The sequence below is a fragment of the Bremia lactucae genome, linkage group LG5 (assembly GCF_004359215.1).
Source record: "Bremia lactucae strain SF5 linkage group LG5, whole genome shotgun sequence".
NCBI lineage: Eukaryota > Oomycota > Peronosporomycetes > Peronosporales > Peronosporaceae > Bremia > Bremia lactucae.
In genome coordinates this window covers 4,380,326-4,398,227 of record NC_090614.1, presented here as the reverse complement: position 1 = coordinate 4,398,227, position 17,902 = coordinate 4,380,326, and the positions used below count along the sequence as shown (strand labels likewise).

Sequence of the window (17,902 nt, the reverse complement as noted above, 5' to 3'; positions counted from 1 at the left end):
GAAGTCTAGTAACTTCAACTATTTGAGGAGATTTCTCCTCAAGTACGTGGGGACCTCTTCCCTCAACGTCTTCCGAGTGTGATTGCGCTATCACAGTCGGGTCCTCTACGGTCGACTCTCTACTCGACCTAGGATCATCGTGTTGTCCCTTTGGGGCAACCGGTATACTCCTTGAATGTCGCCCGCTAGGCGTACATTCATGTCTCAATCCACTCGACTTCTTCGAGTGGTGGACCTTCGGCGCTGCCTGTGCATTAGCATAGCCGCCGGCAGCTGACTCCACAGTGTAATTAGTAATCACACTGTGATCTTGTGCAGTTGTACTAACGACCGAACCAAAAGTGAGGCCATCGCACTCACTCGTAGTACATCCACACGCTTGTGGACGCTCCAATACGGTCGCTAGACGCACCGTCATCCCTCGTTGGAGGGATGTCGCGCTCAACATATTTTTAGCCTACAACCCTCTAGCGACTGGCGACGAATAAAGTTTTTCGACGCCCCACAGTCCACTAAGGCTCTAAGTGATAAATCATTTGTCATTTATATTTTCAAGGTGATGAGGGATACCTCATCACTAGGTGCAGAGACACATAATGGTTGTGTGTCTGGAGCAACTTTTGTCAAGAGATTTGCAAATTCTCTTGAGGTTGCTGGATCAGTAGGGCGTAGCACCCCGAGATTTACAAATTCTCTTGAGTATGCTGGATCAGTAAGGCGTTGCGCGACCCCGACTGTTTTTGGCGGTTCGCCTCGCTGCTGCGATATCGCAACAACGTCGGACCCGCGACCGTTGCGCTTTTTTGCATACGGTCCAATATTACGTTCAGTACCTTTCGGTGCTGGCGTGGGGCACTACGCTCATGAGCGTAGTGTCCTAAGTTTTGGCAGCGATGGCATTTCTGTGATCGCTTATTGTTCGTAAAGCGAGGTCCCTGGGTTCTGGACCTCCTAGCTCATGTCGTCTTGGGGAACGATCGATGATGAACTAGCTTGAGCCTGTCTCAAGCTTAGTTCCTCCTGTTCCGCAAAGGATATTGGCTCTTCAAGTTATCCAGTTCCAAGCGGAACAGGTGGGTCTTTACGGGACCATCCGTAAGACCTTGCATGAACACCGTAATAAACGTGTGCTCATGAGCTGGGTTATTTGTTATACAACTCGCTAAGAGTCGTATGTGCTGGGCGTATGCGTGAATATCACGCTTGCCTTGCTTGAGTTTCAGAAGCTCTGAACGAGCTCTGAACTCAGCTCTTGGCGGTTCAAACGTCTGTTTGAGCCGGGCTTTAAAAGCCTCTAGCGACCAAAGACAAATGGGTTGCGCAACTTAAGGTCCAATGCCCAAGTTTTGGCACGACCTGCCAAATTTGATTGAGCGAATGCGACTTGCATTTGCTCGTCGACGATGTGACGTGCCCATTTGGCATCGACCAACTCGACAAACCATCTCAAGAGGGAGTCTTCTTCGACTCCTTTATACTTAGAGATGTCAATCTTTAAAGTTTCGGGACGACGCGTTTGCGTCATCCCAGTACAGGGGTCTGTACCTGTTGTAACCTCAGCAGTTGTGCCTGTTGAAAGCCTTGCTAATTAAGCAGGGCTACCTTTTCCTTCATCTCGTCAAGTTCATGTTGTATGAACTTGGCGATGGCTGAATGGAGGGCATCTCTGTCCAAATCGGACAGCATTGCCAAGATTTCATCGTTTCCTACGGTCGAACATATTCGTTCGACCGAACTCCTTTCTATGTCACTTAGAGAGGAGTAGCTATCACGCGAAACGTGATGCGTGTTTTTGTTATCATCTAATGTTCATATTAGATGATTGGAACTGTGGTTTATGGACGGACTACAAAGTGCTACCAGGTGTAACGGGCGCTACGACTTGTACTGCTTCAGTACAAGTCCACTTCGCACTGCTTCAGTTGCGAGTGGTGTCGTACGTTATTTCACGTACACTAGTACGTGCAGAGGAAGACTTCTCTTTAAGGTAACTAGCTTAAAGAGGGTAAAATGAAAACTGTATTAATATAAATAAGTATCTCTTCTTTCTATCGTTAACTCTAACTTAACTTGATTATAAACTAATACTAAACATGCATCTTATCTTATCGTATCTTATCTTATCTTATCTTATCTGTCTCTCTCTTTTGTTTATCTCTACAGCTTATTATACTGCGGAATAAATCGATATAATGGTCTATACCTATTTATGGATTAGAATTCTGATCATTACTATATAAAGTAATATCCTCCAAATATTATCTACCTTCCGATAATATATTAATTAACAACCTTTAAGTGTTAATTTCATGTAACGGTACACCCCGTTACACAGGGAGTCGTACAAGCTATTAAAGCTTAAGGAATCCTAGTTCAAGGGATTCAGGGGTTCGTAAAACCAAGTGGCAACTAGTGCCGAAGAGGATATACCTTAGAAAGGCTTCTATCTCTTACAATCAATGCGCAAGCCTTAGGAAGGCACAACGCTTAAAAATCAAAAGAGAAACTGAACTTTATTTAATAATTTAAATCTAAAAACCTTACCCTAGCTAATCAAAAATAGATTTTGGCCGCCAGATTTATATCTGGCGGCGACCAAAGTAATTACCCATAATAAATGTGATTTAAGTAAATAACTATTTCAAAATTAGATAAAAGGGTATTTTACCCATAAAGTCAATGTACCACAACAACGGTTCTCCAACCGATGTGAACCCCATTACACGAGCATATTTGATATTTGTCGTCAACGATCATTGCTTGAGCTGCACACTGCACTAGATGTTTCTTTATTTACTGGATTGATTTTAAATCACGTAATTAATGATTTACAGTTCTTAAAATTGCAACGGTGCGTTTCACTTCATTCTCATATTCTTCGAGTTTGCGAGAGGAGCTGAGATGCATAAACAGCTATTTTCGACAAAGTAATCAATTATTGCCAATTAATTTATTCCAAGAGGAATAAGCGTAGCTGTACATTTTAGCTTGAAGGAATTCTATACCGCAGGCTGCATAGAAGAGTCGGCCTTCTAAATGAAGCCAATCAAAAGCATCGATTGCAATTAGGTAGGGGTCTTAAAATACCTAAAAAAGATATTGCCTCGAGTGCCATAATTTCTATTCTATCCACTCATCAAGACTCTTGACAAGCTCAAGGACTCTCCAGTCGCTCCATGGCGGACTCGGACGCGAGCTCGGGCTCCAGCAGCAGCTCCAGCTCTGACTCGGTGCTGATCCGCGTCCCGCTCGATCAAAATCGACGTCAGAAGCTGCGCGCGCAACTCCAAGAAGATCAGCGACGGCAGCTGGAGCGCCAACTTTCCGCTGCGGATTCTTCGAGAACGCCTAAACTCGAGGCCGACGCTGAACGTATGAAAGAGCACATTTGCGTCGTGTGTGAGTGCGAAGGTGATAATCTTGTCGTGTGCGCGGGTCCATGTATCTCGGCGTTCCACGTGAAATGTCTCCCGCCTTCTAGCGAAGCTGCTGACGCGGTTCAGGGAGTCTGGCTCTGTCCTAACTGCAAGAGCAAAACCCACGCGTGTTTTCATTGTAAAGAAACCGGTATGGAGACGCTTACGGATGAATCAATGAGCTCGGAAGTTGGACATAAACCCGTGCGCAAGTGCCGAGCGCTCTCATGTGGCAAATTTTATCACCACGAGTGTATTACGCAGTTCCCATTGGCGCGCATTGCCATTAACACGCACTTTATCTGTCCGCTGCATACGTGTGCGACTTGTAACCAATCAGGAGCCCAGCAGGAAGCCGTGAGGTGTATGCGATGCCCCGTGGCGTATCATGCCAAGTGTTTGCCGCGCCAGTGTGTGCGCCAGATCTCGTCCAAGTTAATAATCTGTCCGAATCATAGCGACAAGAAAGAGAATCACCGCAAGTGGAAGGAAGGGATCGAAGACGACCGAAGGAGCGAAGCAAGTGGCACGAGCACAGGCAAAAAGAAGAAGAAACGTGAGAAACGCGACAAGAAGAAGAAGAAAAAGAAAAAGAAGAAGGTCAAGCACAAACGGGAGCACGGACACGACGATGAAATGGACGAGAGTAGTGGGAAGAAGCGAAAACGGTGTAAAAAAGAATTGGCAGATGATGGAAACGAGCGGCCTTGGATCGAGTCGAAAGGAACGGTGGGTTTGACGAACGCCGACACGAATCGGACGGTGTTTGCTGCCGTGGAAAGCCCAGCGAGTGCGTCGAGGCGGATTCAAGAGTGCTTAGAAGAAGCATTGGGAAAGAGCGACGAGGATTCGGATGGATCGAGGACCAGTTCAGTAGCACAGCCGACGCAGGAGAGGGAGGACTTGAGTGGTCAGAGTAAAGACGTTGTGCGCAAGGTCCATGAACAAGAAGCATTAGCGAGTGGAAGGCAGGAGGAATCGCGACAGACGAGAGCAATAGACACGACCAATTCACCAATTCCATCGTCTCCCGTGCCCGTGAGTCCGTTTAATGATGAAGATTCTTTTGAAGCGCAATCATCTGCGGATGAAGGCAACTTAGAACGGAAAAGACAGAAGGAGCGGCAGGAAAATGCGTTGAGAGTTGAGCGTACGGAGCAGGTGAAGACGGCTGAAGGTGAAACCAAGCTGGAGGTCGTAAAGCCACTGGGTGTAAATGCTGTAGCAAGCAATTCAAAGCTGAAACATGTCATTAGCGAAGGAATTGTTGAGGGAGCAGGAGGAAGCTGTGCACCGCCAAGTGCAGAGACAACGGTACGAACACCAAGAGGTAGCAAAGGCTATGGGAAGAAAAAGAGGAAAAATAAGGTCAAACGAGAAACGCCGCGTTCTTTGAAACGAGACATGAGCGAAGACGAGGAGGAAGAAGTAAGTGAGGCGAAGTGGGTGCAGTGCGACAGCTGCAAAAAGTGGCGAACGGTTCCGAAAGACTTTAATTTGGATGCCATGCCAAAGCACTGGTACTGCCACATGAATACGTGGGACACACGATTTGCATCTTGTGCAGTTGCGGAGGAAGTTGTGAAAACCAAGCTGTCTCCACCAGCAAATAAAAATAAACGACGGAACAAGCTCAAGGTGAAGTCCAAATCAACAGCTTCGAGTGCGGGGGATGATATTGGCTATTCATCGAATGAGTCAGGACGTATCAAACGCTCGGGAGGAGCAAATAGAGGCTCAATGACCGATGTGACGTTGGTGGATGAAAAGGAAAAGAGTGGAAGGCCAAAACACAAGGACAAGGGCACGAAAAAGCGCAAAATGACGAAACAATTGAAGGAAAAGTATCGAGAAGTCAAGTGGGTTCAGTGCGAGAGTACACAGTGTGGTAAATGGCGTGTTGTGCCGTCGTCGATTAACTTTGATCGGTTGCCAGCAGTCTGGTACTGTCATTTAAATACATGGGCCCCCGAGTTGGCAAAATGCAGCGCTCCTAATCCAACTGAAGTCGATACGATTTGGTTTAATAAAACGACCAAAGAAGGTCGTGTTTCCAAGAAAGCACGAGCTGCTTCTGTCTCTGGAAATGTTACGCCTGCATCAAGTGTGGCAACGACTGCCAGCGGCGGTGGAACGTCAATAGTTGCTATTGCCGGTGTATCTGGAATAAACCGTGTGGGGATGATGACAGGTCAAAGCACGTTTAGTGTTAATAGCTGTGCCATGCACTCTGTCAAAGGGCGCGGAGGGAGGACACATAACAATACCAACGGTACGGGGGTGAAGAAGACGGTGCTGGAGTGGGCTCAATGTGAAAAGTGCAACAAGTGGCGCAAGCTCCCGCAGCATATAAAGTCGTCAACTCTGCCGGATAAATGGTACTGCTCCATGAATCACTGGGACTTGTCGCGTGCTAAGTGCAGTATACCAGAAGAAGCAGACCAAGAGCCACTGCCTGTGGCACCCCATTCAGGTTCTCGATGGCACAAGGTAGGACATAAAGGACAGCGTCCAAGACGCGGGAAGTTGAGTTACTCTGATCTACTGTACGGCAGTACTGGCCAGCTACGAAAAGCGTATACTTTAGAGTCATCAACCTTGTCGTTTGAGTACGAAGGCACGACGTATTACCGTGATGATCAGTACAAGAACAGCAGTATGTACGTGTCACCAGCTGCAATGTCGGCAGCGGCTACGATGGCTGGATGGAGTGATCAAATCATGCAAGAAACGCAATGTAATAGCGATGTTAAAGTGGATGCGCTTGCACCTCCGACACCTCCTCAAGCTAGTATTGATCAAGTTGCGGCGGTACTGCTCGAAAGTATGGATTTACGTCGCCGTCGGAGTGTAATTGAGCTCTTTGATGCTGTAAATGCCGCCTATCAACGATCTGAAGCTACAATTAACGGCCTTGCATCACTAGCAATGGTCACAGCTGCGTTAGGTCAATTAGAACACCGTGGCTTAGTGGAGCGAGTTGGCGAGTGCTTGAACGAAAAGATGGAAAAAGAGACCGAGCAGCAGAGACGAATTGAATCGCTCTTTAACAGCGCTTTCTCCGTACCTATACATTACCGAAAAGTGCCTACGCGGCCTCTTAAGGCTTCGAAATGCTGGAAATTTGGGGCAAAAGTCTTAGCGCTTTCTTCAGCGGCGAATTCTTCTTAAAAAAGTATGCGAAGATTCAGTTAAGCACAATGCAATTGAACTATTTATCACTTTTCAGGTTTCGTTCTGCGGAGCCGCAGGCAACGTAACCTTGCCATGCCGTTTCAGTTGATAAAAGCTCCTGGCGTTTTCGAGCAGATTGGCTTCTTTATAAGCAGTACCTCGAAAATCAAGACTTTTACGACAATCTCGTTTTTAGATTTTGATTTGTTGTCGGGATTTGGCTGCGTTCGAGTTTTAACACTCGCAGACCAAATTTGTTGCGGCCAAGTGGGCAACTTTGATCGGAATTCTTCAGGACGTTGCGCCATTTTGTAAGCGCCATTGGCTGCAGATATTGAGCAGGAAGACAACTGGAAGCATGTGGATTGAAGCTTTTATATATTTAAATGTTAATGAAGACACAGGTCGTGTTGATTTTGTCCAGCTTGCCAAATTTGCTTTGTATGCTGGAAGCCCGATGCTGTATATAGCGTAGCACAATGTGACGCCGCGTGCTTGGCAACAATGTCACAAAGTGAGGGAAGACGTACTCGACATCTTGCAGTACATTACGCACAACTTGTCCGACCGTGAAAATGTGTTGTCGCATCTTCGGAATAGAAATCTTGGCACGATCTCCCAAACCTTTTCAAAACTCAAGACTGCTCGAGATGAGCGATTGACGTAAACCTTGTCAAGAGACAGGAACCGTTTACTTTTGCACGGAAGTTAATAATCTTATCAATCGCGCATATATGAGCACCACATGCATCTGCTGATGACGTGTAATTGCTACAAGATGGCGGACCGTTGGTTTGCACGCGAGTTGTTTAAATTTCATGCGAAATGGCAGAGTTCGAGGCAACGCTCAGCTTAAAATTAGAGGCGAAGCTTATGTCATTTGGAAAAGATGATACAATCCAACGAAAGGCGAATCGGCGAGGACGAGAGCGAGAGTTTAAGTGATCTAATTGAATTGATGGAGCGATGCGCTGTCGAAGTAATTACTGCACATTATTGCACCGTTATTGTAAAAATTGGACGTATATTGCGATTTTGTGGCCTGCTATATTCGCGAGAAGCTGCTTGCTAGAGAAGATTATTATTTCGAGGTGCCAGACCAAATCCTGTAACCTGAGTAGCAAGGTCGAGATTTGCCGCAATGAAGGCATTAGCCGGCGTCAATTTAGTAATTATTTTAGGTTTGACGACACGTGCGCTTGTTGTGACCTTCTTGATCACAAACCCCGCATCTTCGTTTTCGTGGCCCTTGCCCCGTCCTTTCAATGTACTCATATGCTGACGGATCGCGTTTGATATTTTTTGATCCTTTTGGTCGTTCACGTGGAGCCACTAAGGCCGACTCATTGATCGATGTGCTTGACATAGATACGAGGTTATTGAGATCTTGCTCCAGGAGGCGTTGTCTGTGCGGAGGCAAGCCTGAATGATGCTTTTGCAACTTGGCTATTATGTCTGAAAAACTTAGTTTCTGCTGTAACGCCCTGACTTCCGGAATTGCTGCAAGATGAACGTTCGCCTCATGATTGTGTGTTGCAACGACCACAGTTACTCTCCATTTTTGCGCAGCATTTTGATTCCGTTGGCGCTGAATAGTGACTGCCCATGAGCACATAAGAAGCCTTGTTGACGTTTGGCGAGTCTTGCTTCTGTGCCCACCACCATGAGCGCAAGCAAGCCACACCTTCCTAGTTTTTCGGTATTTGTCGGACTTCGTGCGTAATTTCTTCGTGGAGTAACCTTCTTGCCACGCAAACGTTTTAATTGCCTCCTCCGCTTCCTCGCGAGTCTCATAAATGTGTTCTGGGGGTGGAGCAAGCGGCATGATGAAGACCGAGTATTATGTTGGCGGCAGTTGTAGCGATGCACACCCCGGAAGAAACGCAAAATATTTGACACGGTAAACATGGGGGGAACAGTGTGTGGCTATACCACTTCTCTATAAGAAATAATACACATGTAACCAGACACAATTACAATCTTTACCAAGCATTTATTTCTTTGACTTCTGACGATGCTCTTATGTAGTGCTCTCTTATAATGTGGATTCTTTTATGGCATAAAACTTTTCGACATTTTTTTATTTCTAAATTCGAAACTGCCGTCATGAAAGGTCCTCGCCGTTTTAATGCGCATGGCGTGCGAGGAGTCACCAGTAGTATATTCTTCATTTTTCCACGATGTTTAATTGGATCTGGCCGCAGAAGTCCGTCAAAGGAAATGTCATCGTCATCACTGGCGGCGCTATGGGGATCGGGCGCCTCTTGGCGCTCCGATTTGCCCTCTTAGGTGCCGTTGTGATAATCTGGGATCTACAGTCAGAATTGGGGCTCACGTTGGTACAGGAGATCGAGGCTGCCCACGGAAAAGCTCGTTTCTACAAAGTAGACGTGACGAACCGAGAGCAGGTGTATTCCACGGGCCAAGAAGTGCTAAAGGAGTTTGAGGCAGTCGATATTCTTATAAACAATGCTGGCATCGTCGGTGGCCGCCCACTCCTCGAGTCCTCGGACGCTATGATTGAACGCACTATTGCTGTAAATGTAACAGCACACTTTTGGACCATTAAAATATTTCTACCAGCAATGAGCAAGCGAAATAAGGGCCACATCGTGTCGGTCGCCAGTGCTGCGGGCATCTTTGGATCTCCCGGGATGGTGGACTACGGGGCTAGCAAGTTCGCGGCCATCGGATTAATGACCAGTCTCAGACAAGAGCTGCACGAGGCAGGGCTTTTTGGCGTGCATACGACAATCATATGCCCAGGATTCGTCTCGACTGGAATGTTTGAGGGAGTGACGCCCCCACCTTACACGCGGTGGTTGACACCTGAGCTGGTGGCTGACCGAATCGTTCAAGCGGTCCGCAATAACCAATGGCGCATCTTAATGCCTTCAATATTAATTATCATGGAATTCGTGGCCGGTATCATGCCCATGTGGTTTGTGGATTGGTTCATTGGCATTACCAGGACCTCGCAAGCAATGAAACAATTCAAGCAGACGCGCACCCACGTACTTAAGGAGGAGTAGCTCATTTAATTGTAACGATAACCACATCGATGCCACCGACTAAGTTTGCTATATTAACGCAACAATCCCAAACGCACTAAGCTACCCTCTCTTTAATGACATGAAAACGTTAGATACCTGAGTCTCGGGATGGCGTCGACCAGCGCGCGATGGCTCGTAGGGTGCAGGCATGCCATCGTGTCTGTTAAAATTCTTCCTGAGACCTTAATTGTTCGGCTCGAGAGGGATGACTTGGACCGCCCCGTGCTCGAGAGGTTTGCTCAGGTGCCACCGACTGATTTGCTGCAGCCTGAAGCAATGGATGGCGTCCCAGTAGGCAGTTTATTGGTAAAAGTAAATGAGCACGACTTCATAAAGTCAAATTTGAGTTTTGAAGCTGTGCAACGCATCATGAGGGAAACGATCTACTTACCGCGTACGCTTACGTTTTACGTGTTCGCGACTGAAGAGAGCACTATGCCGCCAAGTGAGCAAGTTGTTTTCAGAGATTTCCGACCAAGAGAGGTAGACAAACTCGCGAAAGGCAATGCAGCATTGATTTTTGAAGAAGATGAAGAAAAGACTGGAGTGAATGAGAAGGATAAAAGCGAAGATGAAAAAGTGTTGGGAGATGTTAATGATGATGTGATGTCGTCGGATGGTGAGACTTTTCACGACATTTACGAAGTGAAAGAGGTAGAAGTACTTTTAGCGACGCAAAAGCAAAATGATGACAGAAGTTCGAGCTTTTCACTGAATGCATCCAATGTGAGTGATTCTTTAAGAAGTCAAATGACTAGTTTGGAGTCGTTGAAAATTGACGAACAAGCAATTCATAACGGAAGAGATAAATTTTCATTAAAGCTCGTAGAGTCACCAATTAAGCCCCGAAATCACCTCGCACTTCCGATAAATTCTGTTCCTGTTATGGTTCAAAAAGAATTGTCGTTTGGCACGATGGCTAAACTGGCAGAGACCCGTCATTTTGACAGCGACGATTCAAGTGATGAGTCAGACGGAAGTGAAAAAGACCTGGACGAAGAGCTCTCGCCTGTATTGTCTTCAAAAGCATTCAATTACACGGCCGACTTAGCGAAAAGTAGCGCCGATTTCGTGACCGTTACTGCCCCACCTGGCTTGCTAGGTCTCCATTTCGATGCTAGTATTTTGAACCGTGCTGTGGTGATGGGTTTCGTTAGGCTACAAGATGGATCAAAGAGTGCACTCGAACGCGCTGGAAGTGTCGTCCCTGGCTCCGTCATTGTTCGAATTGATGGAGAGGACGTTTCAAACATGACACTTTATGAAGTGGGCTTGAAGCTCACGGCGCTGAGTCACCAATCACGTACAATCGTATTTCGTGTACCACCCGTGGCGACGCAGGAAACACCACACTCGAATGTGCTGCATCCACATATTAACCACCACCTTACAACACTGCCAAAATTGATAGTCGACATGGAAAAGCGTAGAAAATTGGAGCTAGAGCTAATTGTACATTACGACAGGCAGGTCTTGCGTCGTCGCGATTGCTGGTTCTGTATTGATACGAAATGGATGGCTCGGTGGATTAATTTTGTATGTCATGGTGGACCTGAGCCTGGCCCTATTCCAAACGAAACATTGCTTCACAAAAACTGGCGTAAAATGCTTTCTCAGGATGCACCTGGGCGACCTGGCAAGGTTCGCGAAGGATTGGTTTTGATGAAAGATTACCGCGTGGTCGTGCCAATCGTTTGGTGCTTATTTGCTGAGCTACATGGCCTCAGTGATGCACCTTCGCTTGCTCGGTACCTCATGGATATCCACGCCGAAGCGCTCTGCGATAGCGACCTAAGTAAAGTACTTGATTTCTGGCAGCCAAAAGCAGCAGGGCTAGCAAACGAGCTGAAGGACAAGTGCCTTGTCCGGTCAAGCAATAAGCGCTAAGCAACACTTGCACTGCCAAATTTCGAATTCTGGATCTCAATATTTTAAAAAATTCTCAATGTCAGCCTGACCTTATGAAAAAAACAGTTCTTAGAAAAGGATTGACTCGCAAACATCGTTGTCCTTTTGTTAATTTAATTTATAGTACTTCGAAACAATAGGTCACTACTACTGTGATCATTGTCATTCTACTCCTCTACGTTGCTGCTACTACTATCGCTGTCGGCGTCTAGCTCATCTTCAATTGGACTCCTCCTCGGTGGCAAACCCTCTATCTTCTCTAGTATCTCCCTTTCCACCAATCGTGGCAACGCCAAATCGATATAGTACTCTTCATGAAGCAGTGCATCCGCGATTTCATCGACGTGCGTGACGTCCCAACCAATGACGTTTCGTTTGCGAATCTTGCGGTAGTCGCTAAGAAGCGGCTCCAACAACGTGTACACTTCTATAGGCTTGCCGATTAGCCGTAGATACACGGCTCCAAGCACTGTCACGTATTTGTAATCTTCATTTTCGATGAAATGTCGAACGACTTCCAGGTCAGGCTGTATCTGCAGCATCTTAAGCAGGAGACACAAAAAATGGGTGGGCTGCTGATTACCACCGAACGTGCCGCCAAACTCCTGAAGCTCTGTGGCCTTGTCCACTAACGTCTCTGCTGTCAGCCCAAAGCATTCTTCTTTCCAATAGATACTCGCGTATATGCGATTGCGCATAATTTTCTCCACAAGGGACTGCGGGTTCACGCCATGTACGCTCTGGGCACTGGGATCGGTCGCGTTCATAAGAGTCAATCCAGTTTTTTTCCTTTGGCTCAAAGCGGGTGATTTTAATATTCTTGAGTTTATTATTAAATATAAGTGCACGAGTTTCTTTATTTGAGTCGTCAATGTCGGAACAATCCCACTTTTTGTCGTTTTTTAATGCCACGTAGCTATTACAATTCGGTTATGAAGTTCTGGCTGTTTTCAAGCGCGAGTCTGGCGGCCTGTGTGGCATTGCTCGTGTACACGTACATGACGCGACAGCAGTTCTACCCTTCGATCATCTACCTCGTGACCTCTAAAATCAGTTTGCTAGTGCTTGGAAATGCTGGCCTCGTCCTCACGGCGCTGTTTGGGCGGCTAGTAAAGACTTTATTTTTAGGCCCACTCCGGGATGCAGAAGTTGAGGTACTTCCGTATGCGCATGATTTGCGATTTTTAAAGCATCCTTATTATTCTATCCATGCAGCTACTTCATGAGAATGTGCGCTACGCCGTCACCGAGACGTGTTTAGCACTTACAGTCTTCCGAGACGAGATCTCGTTTAATGTCATGGTGCTGTTCACGGCGCTCATATTCCTAAAGATTTTTCATTGGCTGTCACAGTCCCGAATTGAGTTCGTAAGTGATTATCTCGCGGACCTATTTTAAAACCTTTTATTCATAAAATTCGGTACTTAATCCTGTGCAGATCGAACAATCAGATGTGGTTTCTCGACTCACTCACGTGCGGCTCGTGGCACTTATGACGATACTTTCCGTCGTAGACATGGCCTTTGTAGTGTGGTGTTCGATCTCACTTCTTGATGAAGGCCCCTCGGTCTTTATTCTTTTTGGATTTGAGGTACGCTTAGCTCGAACGAAGCAACAAAAGGATGCACGTCGAAAAAACAACCGACTAAAGAGTGTTATTGCAGTTTTTGATCCTTACGATAACAATTGCGGCCACAATTCTGCGCTACCTGTTGCACATTGTCGATTCCCGAATGGACGGCGCTTGGACCAACAAGTTTACGTATCTCTTTTACCTCGAGCTTGTGTCCGAAATTACTAAGCTTGTCGTGTATTTGGTACGGCCTCTTAAGAGCTGTGCGATAGAATTGTACGTGTGGACTTATTAGGTGGTGATTTTTTTTCTTGCAGGTTTTTTTCACGCTCATCTTCACGCTCTTTGGCATGCCGTTGCATATCGTGCGCGATCTTTGGTTGTCAATTAAAAACTTGCAGCGACGTATTGCTTCGTACTATCGGTATCGAAAAATCACATCAAATTTGAACGATCGCTTTGCAAATCCAACGGCAGAGGAGCTCGAAGAAACCGACAAGACATGCATCATTTGTCGAGAAGAAATGACGCCAAGTACTTGCAAAAAGTTGCCATGCTCGCATATCTTTCACATCAATTGTCTCAAGATGTGGATTCAGCGCCAGCAAACTTGTCCGACATGCCGATCTTCGATCCCAACGGGACCAGCACCTCGTACTGGACCGAATAACAATGCATCTGCTGGGGTACCAGCCCAAGGTGCGAATGCTCCAGAGCAGCAAGCTCCTCGATTTCGCTGGAATGCTGCCTTTAGACGAGTGGTTCCTCCAAGAAGCCAACCAACAGTGCTGACGGCTGCTCAAGTAGCAACAAACGAACCTCCTGCCGCTGCTGCGCCTTTTGGTTTGGGATATCCCAACCCGTACATGCCACCTATGATGTTTGCGCCTGGTATGGCAGCACCTTTTGGTTACGGAATGCCAGGGACTTATGGCATGATGCCCCCTTTTGGGGCACCCCCAATGGATCTCCTTGGGCAGCAACAGCCAGGCATGGATTCAGAAAGCATTCAGCGCCAAATCGACCTCCTACAGGCTCAATTAGCGGTATTGCAAGCATCGACAGCTCAGTTTGACGTATCCCATCAAAATGTGGCGACATCATTGCCGCATGCGCCGACGCCCATAGGGTCAGTGATTCCGACAGAGGCGGTCAGTTTGTCGACACAAAGATCTCCTTTATCTTCTGGTTCCTTAAGTGCTGCGCATGCAGCTGTTCACTCAGTGGTTAATGGAGCTGCTACCACTACAACGCCAATACCCGAGGAGTTAGAAGAGAAGTGCCGCATTCCGTCGACTTCGCAGCGAGGCGAAAGTGCTACATCAACTGCGAATGTTGAGCTTACGCCTATTGAATCAAAGATTCCAGCGGCCCCACAAACTGAATCTGAGCGCCGTCGGGAGGAATTACGCCAACGTTACTCCCGCATATATGGTAGTGCTTCAAAGTCGTCAGACAATAACGAAAAGACAAACGATTAATTAATGATGCCTTGTGCAGTTTTCTAAATACCTGGATTGCCTACGGGCTACTTTTTGAAAACGTAAAAATTCGAGACTATTTCTTGAACACGTAAAAATTCGACCGAGTTGATTACTTGCAATATCAAATTCAATAGCCTTGTTCTAGAATGACCCTCGCTCTACGTACATATCGCGTCCAGCTCATATGTGTTGCTGGCACCCAATGCGCTTGAAGTTTGGCATCGTCGTACCCATTATTAAGTCGTAATTAGTACGCATTCAATTACATCAACGCATCTTTATCATCCTCACGTATGTTTAATTGACGGATCGTTTCTTATCGTTGAATTAGTAGCCAGGAGATCCATACAGCCGCTCGTATCACTGCAAGTTGTGTCAGCCAGAAAATAATACTAAGTTTCCCGGCGGTCTAGAGGACATTAAATGACGCCATATCCATCATTATGCCTGTCAAAATTAGTAGTAATAAACTCATAAAATCTTAATCAAAAGAGAGCATAAATCTGGAAAGTATGACCATCACTCAGCATTTAAAGCATACTCGAAAGTGGTCATGTCCTTTAGAAACATTTACGTTTTTAGTAAAAAATTTACTTCATATTATCACTTAATAAATAATTCTTTTTTTAATCAAATCAGATCGACCCACAAATCTCTCACCACAATAGTTGTGTAACCAGTCCGAACATGGTGAAGGTGCGGCCAAACTCGAATGTTGGGAAAACGCGACAAGAACCGCTGGAAAAAATGAGTTTGACAGGGGTTGGGATTTCGTCCAATTAAAAAGCCGCAAAACGAAATCTGTTCTAAAACGAATGCTCAACATGTTCTATTTTTCAAGTAAAGAAGTTTCTACCATGATGTGTCGGCATATAAATTTGTGATGATTATGAATTGATGTAAAAGCTTTACGAACCCATGTATCACTATGTCGAACTATTGTCACCTCGTCCTACATCTGACTGCTTTCAACAAATTGAAGACTTGTGAGCGTCACTGGCACACAATGGACTCATTTCACTCACTTCAAATTTTCTTAGGGAAAAATCAGTACTCTCAACTCCATATAAGACTATGTCCAAAAAAGAGCTTTAAAAATTGCACGTCAAGTAACCACTGAATGTGACTGAGGCTTTAACCAGAAGAAACCTCAAGTTCATTGTATTGGGAAGTAATGTTGCGGAATCTTGCTCGCAATTATTTTGGTCATAAAAGCTTTTTGTTAGACTTACCACATTTATTCTGTACATCTTCCGTTAAAGCAGCTGTTGATATTTTCAAAGAGTAAAATAATATGAAGAACAAGTTGCTCGCTTTACACATAATCAATAATGTTTTCTTTTTTATCACAAAAAAAGTTTCATTTGAGCTGCTTCACGTTTGTATTGCTGATTAGACGCACTTCAAGCGCCTTGGAAAAATTCAAGAGCAAGTTCTATCACAATATTATATTAATGTGATAGCCCATCGCAAATCGTAGTTTGAGCGCCGAAACACCACCGGCGGGTTTTGGATTATCTAGCAGCTTTATTTTTTTACCGATCAATCATATTTTAAACTAGACATATACAAGCATTGAGACATCGATAATTTCCATTGATAAACTTACAGCTTATAATATCAACATCAAATGATAAAAATTTTCCATCGATACTGAACGGGCACGACACTGCTCATGTGACGCCTGTGCATGCTCAATGCCGACATTGCAATTCGTAAGAACATTTATGCTCACAAAATTTTGCATGGAGCATCTTAAGGTACGTAGCTGATTCGTTTGACAATAGTTGGTTTGGTTTATTTCCTACCGACAGATTTGCGAATAAACATATATGCTCAAATCAATAATATCGATCCAAGCTCAACGCAATAAAATATTGTAGAGATAAATGTTAGAGGGTCATAAAACATTTTTAGTTCAACATGGTTGGAACAACTAACGAAGCTCGGGACGGCACCATTATCACTGCGAACGCTTCTAAAACTGATGCAATGAAACGGCCACGTTAAGAATTATTGCGTTCAAACTTCAGATCAACTTTCATTATACATTTCGCCTGCATCTTCACAAGCGGCTTAAAAAGTCTTCAGCTCATCAGTACCGAAAACATCAATGGTCAAATTTAGCGTCTCATTTCTCATTGCTGCGATCATTGCGACTCCCGCTCTCGCTAAATTTACTACGCTTTCAGTCGCTTACGCTTCGGCAACAAGCGATAATGCGGGAACGACATCCGGGACAGCTAACACGACTGACGCTTACTGCCACCAGGATGCTGAAACACCTACCACGTGTGATGGCACCGATGGTTGGAATCCAGTGTCTGTGACTGGCAAAAAAGGATACTATTGCTCCAAGGGACCGATTTGCGCTGGTGAAAGCGGATACTGTCCAGGTGTTCACCGTGACCTTGGTTTCGGATCCAGCTGTGTGAAACTTAGCGAAGGAATACATCATTGTGTTCCCAACACTGAGTGCCCAGTGAAGCGTACGAAACCTAATGTGCATGAAAATTGCGAAGTACCCCCCGATTCTGCGGTGAATGTGGCTTCCGCCGCCACAAAAGAACCACCAAACGTCTCAAAAAGCCATAAGACAACAACTTTGCCGACTCATGTGTATGCGCAGATAAAACAAACTTCGCCGCACTCGATCATTGCGACAGAACACCAAACTGTCATGCCGCTAAAGCCAAATGAAGAAATACCTTCAAGCGGCACCACGAAACAACTGCTTGATGTCCCAGTGCAGCCAACTATCGACACGTCAGTGGGTGGCACAACCGATACATCAACTGAAGCACCGGTGCAACCGACTGAAGAAACTCCATCGTATGGCACCACAGATCCACCGATTGATGAACCAACGCAAACAACTGACGAATCCCCTTCGAAAGACACCACGGAACCACCAACTGTCGGGCCTCTTCAGCCAACTGAAGAGATTCCTTCAAGCGGCACCACAGTACCACCGACGGATGTGCCTGTGCAGCCAACGATCGACACGTCAGTGGGTGGCACAACCGATACATCAACTGAAGCACCGGTGCAGTCGACTGAAGAGACTCCATCGTATGGCACCACAGATCAACCAATTCATGAGCCAACGCAAACAACTGACGAATCCCCTTCGAAAGACACCACGGAACCAGCAACTGTCGGGCCTCTTCAGCCAATTGAAGAAATTCCTTCAAGCGGCACCACAGTACCACCGACGGATGTGCCTGTGCAGCCAACGATCGACACGTCAGTGGGTGGCACAACCGATACATCAACTGAAGCACCGGTGCAGCC

At 45.9% G+C, this 17,902-nt stretch overlaps 7 protein-coding genes across 7 annotated transcripts in view; 6 read left to right on the top strand and 1 right to left on the bottom strand.

Annotated features, from left to right (window-relative positions):
• Positions 1–3,176: 3,176 nt before the first annotated feature.
• Positions 3,177–6,587, top strand: CCR75_001798 (uncharacterized protein; the record flags this gene model as incomplete). The annotated part of the gene is made up of 1 exon (XM_067959899.1): positions 3,177–6,587. One exon carries the CDS (start codon positions 3,177–3,179, stop codon positions 6,585–6,587), a length of 3,411 nt encoding a protein of 1,136 aa, XP_067821266.1.
• A 96-nt stretch (positions 6,588–6,683) lies between these two features.
• On the top strand, positions 6,684–6,905 carry CCR75_001797 (uncharacterized protein; the record flags this gene model as incomplete). The annotated part of the gene is made up of 1 exon (XM_067959898.1): positions 6,684–6,905. One exon carries the CDS (start codon positions 6,684–6,686, stop codon positions 6,903–6,905), a length of 222 nt encoding a protein of 73 aa, XP_067821265.1.
• Positions 6,906–8,770: 1,865 nt separating this feature from the next.
• Positions 8,771–9,622, top strand: CCR75_001796 (uncharacterized protein; the record flags this gene model as incomplete). The annotated part of the gene is made up of 1 exon (XM_067959897.1): positions 8,771–9,622. One exon carries the CDS (start codon positions 8,771–8,773, stop codon positions 9,620–9,622), a length of 852 nt encoding a protein of 283 aa, XP_067821264.1.
• Positions 9,623–9,751: 129 nt separating this feature from the next.
• Positions 9,752–11,530, top strand: CCR75_001795 (uncharacterized protein; the record flags this gene model as incomplete). Its single annotated transcript, XM_067959896.1, has 1 exon — positions 9,752–11,530. The coding sequence occupies one exon, from the start codon at positions 9,752–9,754 to the stop codon at positions 11,528–11,530; it is 1,779 nt and encodes a 592-aa protein (XP_067821035.1).
• Positions 11,531–11,718: 188 nt separating this feature from the next.
• CCR75_001794 (uncharacterized protein) lies at positions 11,719–12,318 on the bottom strand (the record flags this gene model as incomplete). Its single annotated transcript, XM_067959895.1, has 1 exon — positions 11,719–12,318. One exon carries the CDS (start codon positions 12,316–12,318, stop codon positions 11,719–11,721), a length of 600 nt encoding a protein of 199 aa, XP_067821263.1.
• A 165-nt stretch (positions 12,319–12,483) lies between these two features.
• Positions 12,484–15,065, top strand: CCR75_001793 (uncharacterized protein; the record flags this gene model as incomplete). Its single annotated transcript, XM_067959894.1, has 5 exons — positions 12,484–12,705; positions 12,767–12,919; positions 12,990–13,142; positions 13,216–13,368; positions 13,442–15,065. The coding sequence occupies 5 exons, from the start codon at positions 12,484–12,486 to the stop codon at positions 14,603–14,605; spliced, it is 1,845 nt and encodes a 614-aa protein (XP_067821262.1). The 3' UTR covers positions 14,606–15,065.
• A 1,656-nt stretch (positions 15,066–16,721) lies between these two features.
• The window catches only part of CCR75_001792 (uncharacterized protein), a gene marked incomplete at both ends in the record, with an annotated part of 6,090 nt that continues 4,909 nt past the window's right edge, over positions 16,722–17,902 (top strand). Inside the window, one exon of the mRNA XM_067959893.1 lies at positions 16,722–17,894. Coding sequence (XP_067821261.1) covers positions 16,722–17,894 — 1,173 coding nt within the window. The remainder of the gene's footprint in view (positions 17,895–17,902) is intronic.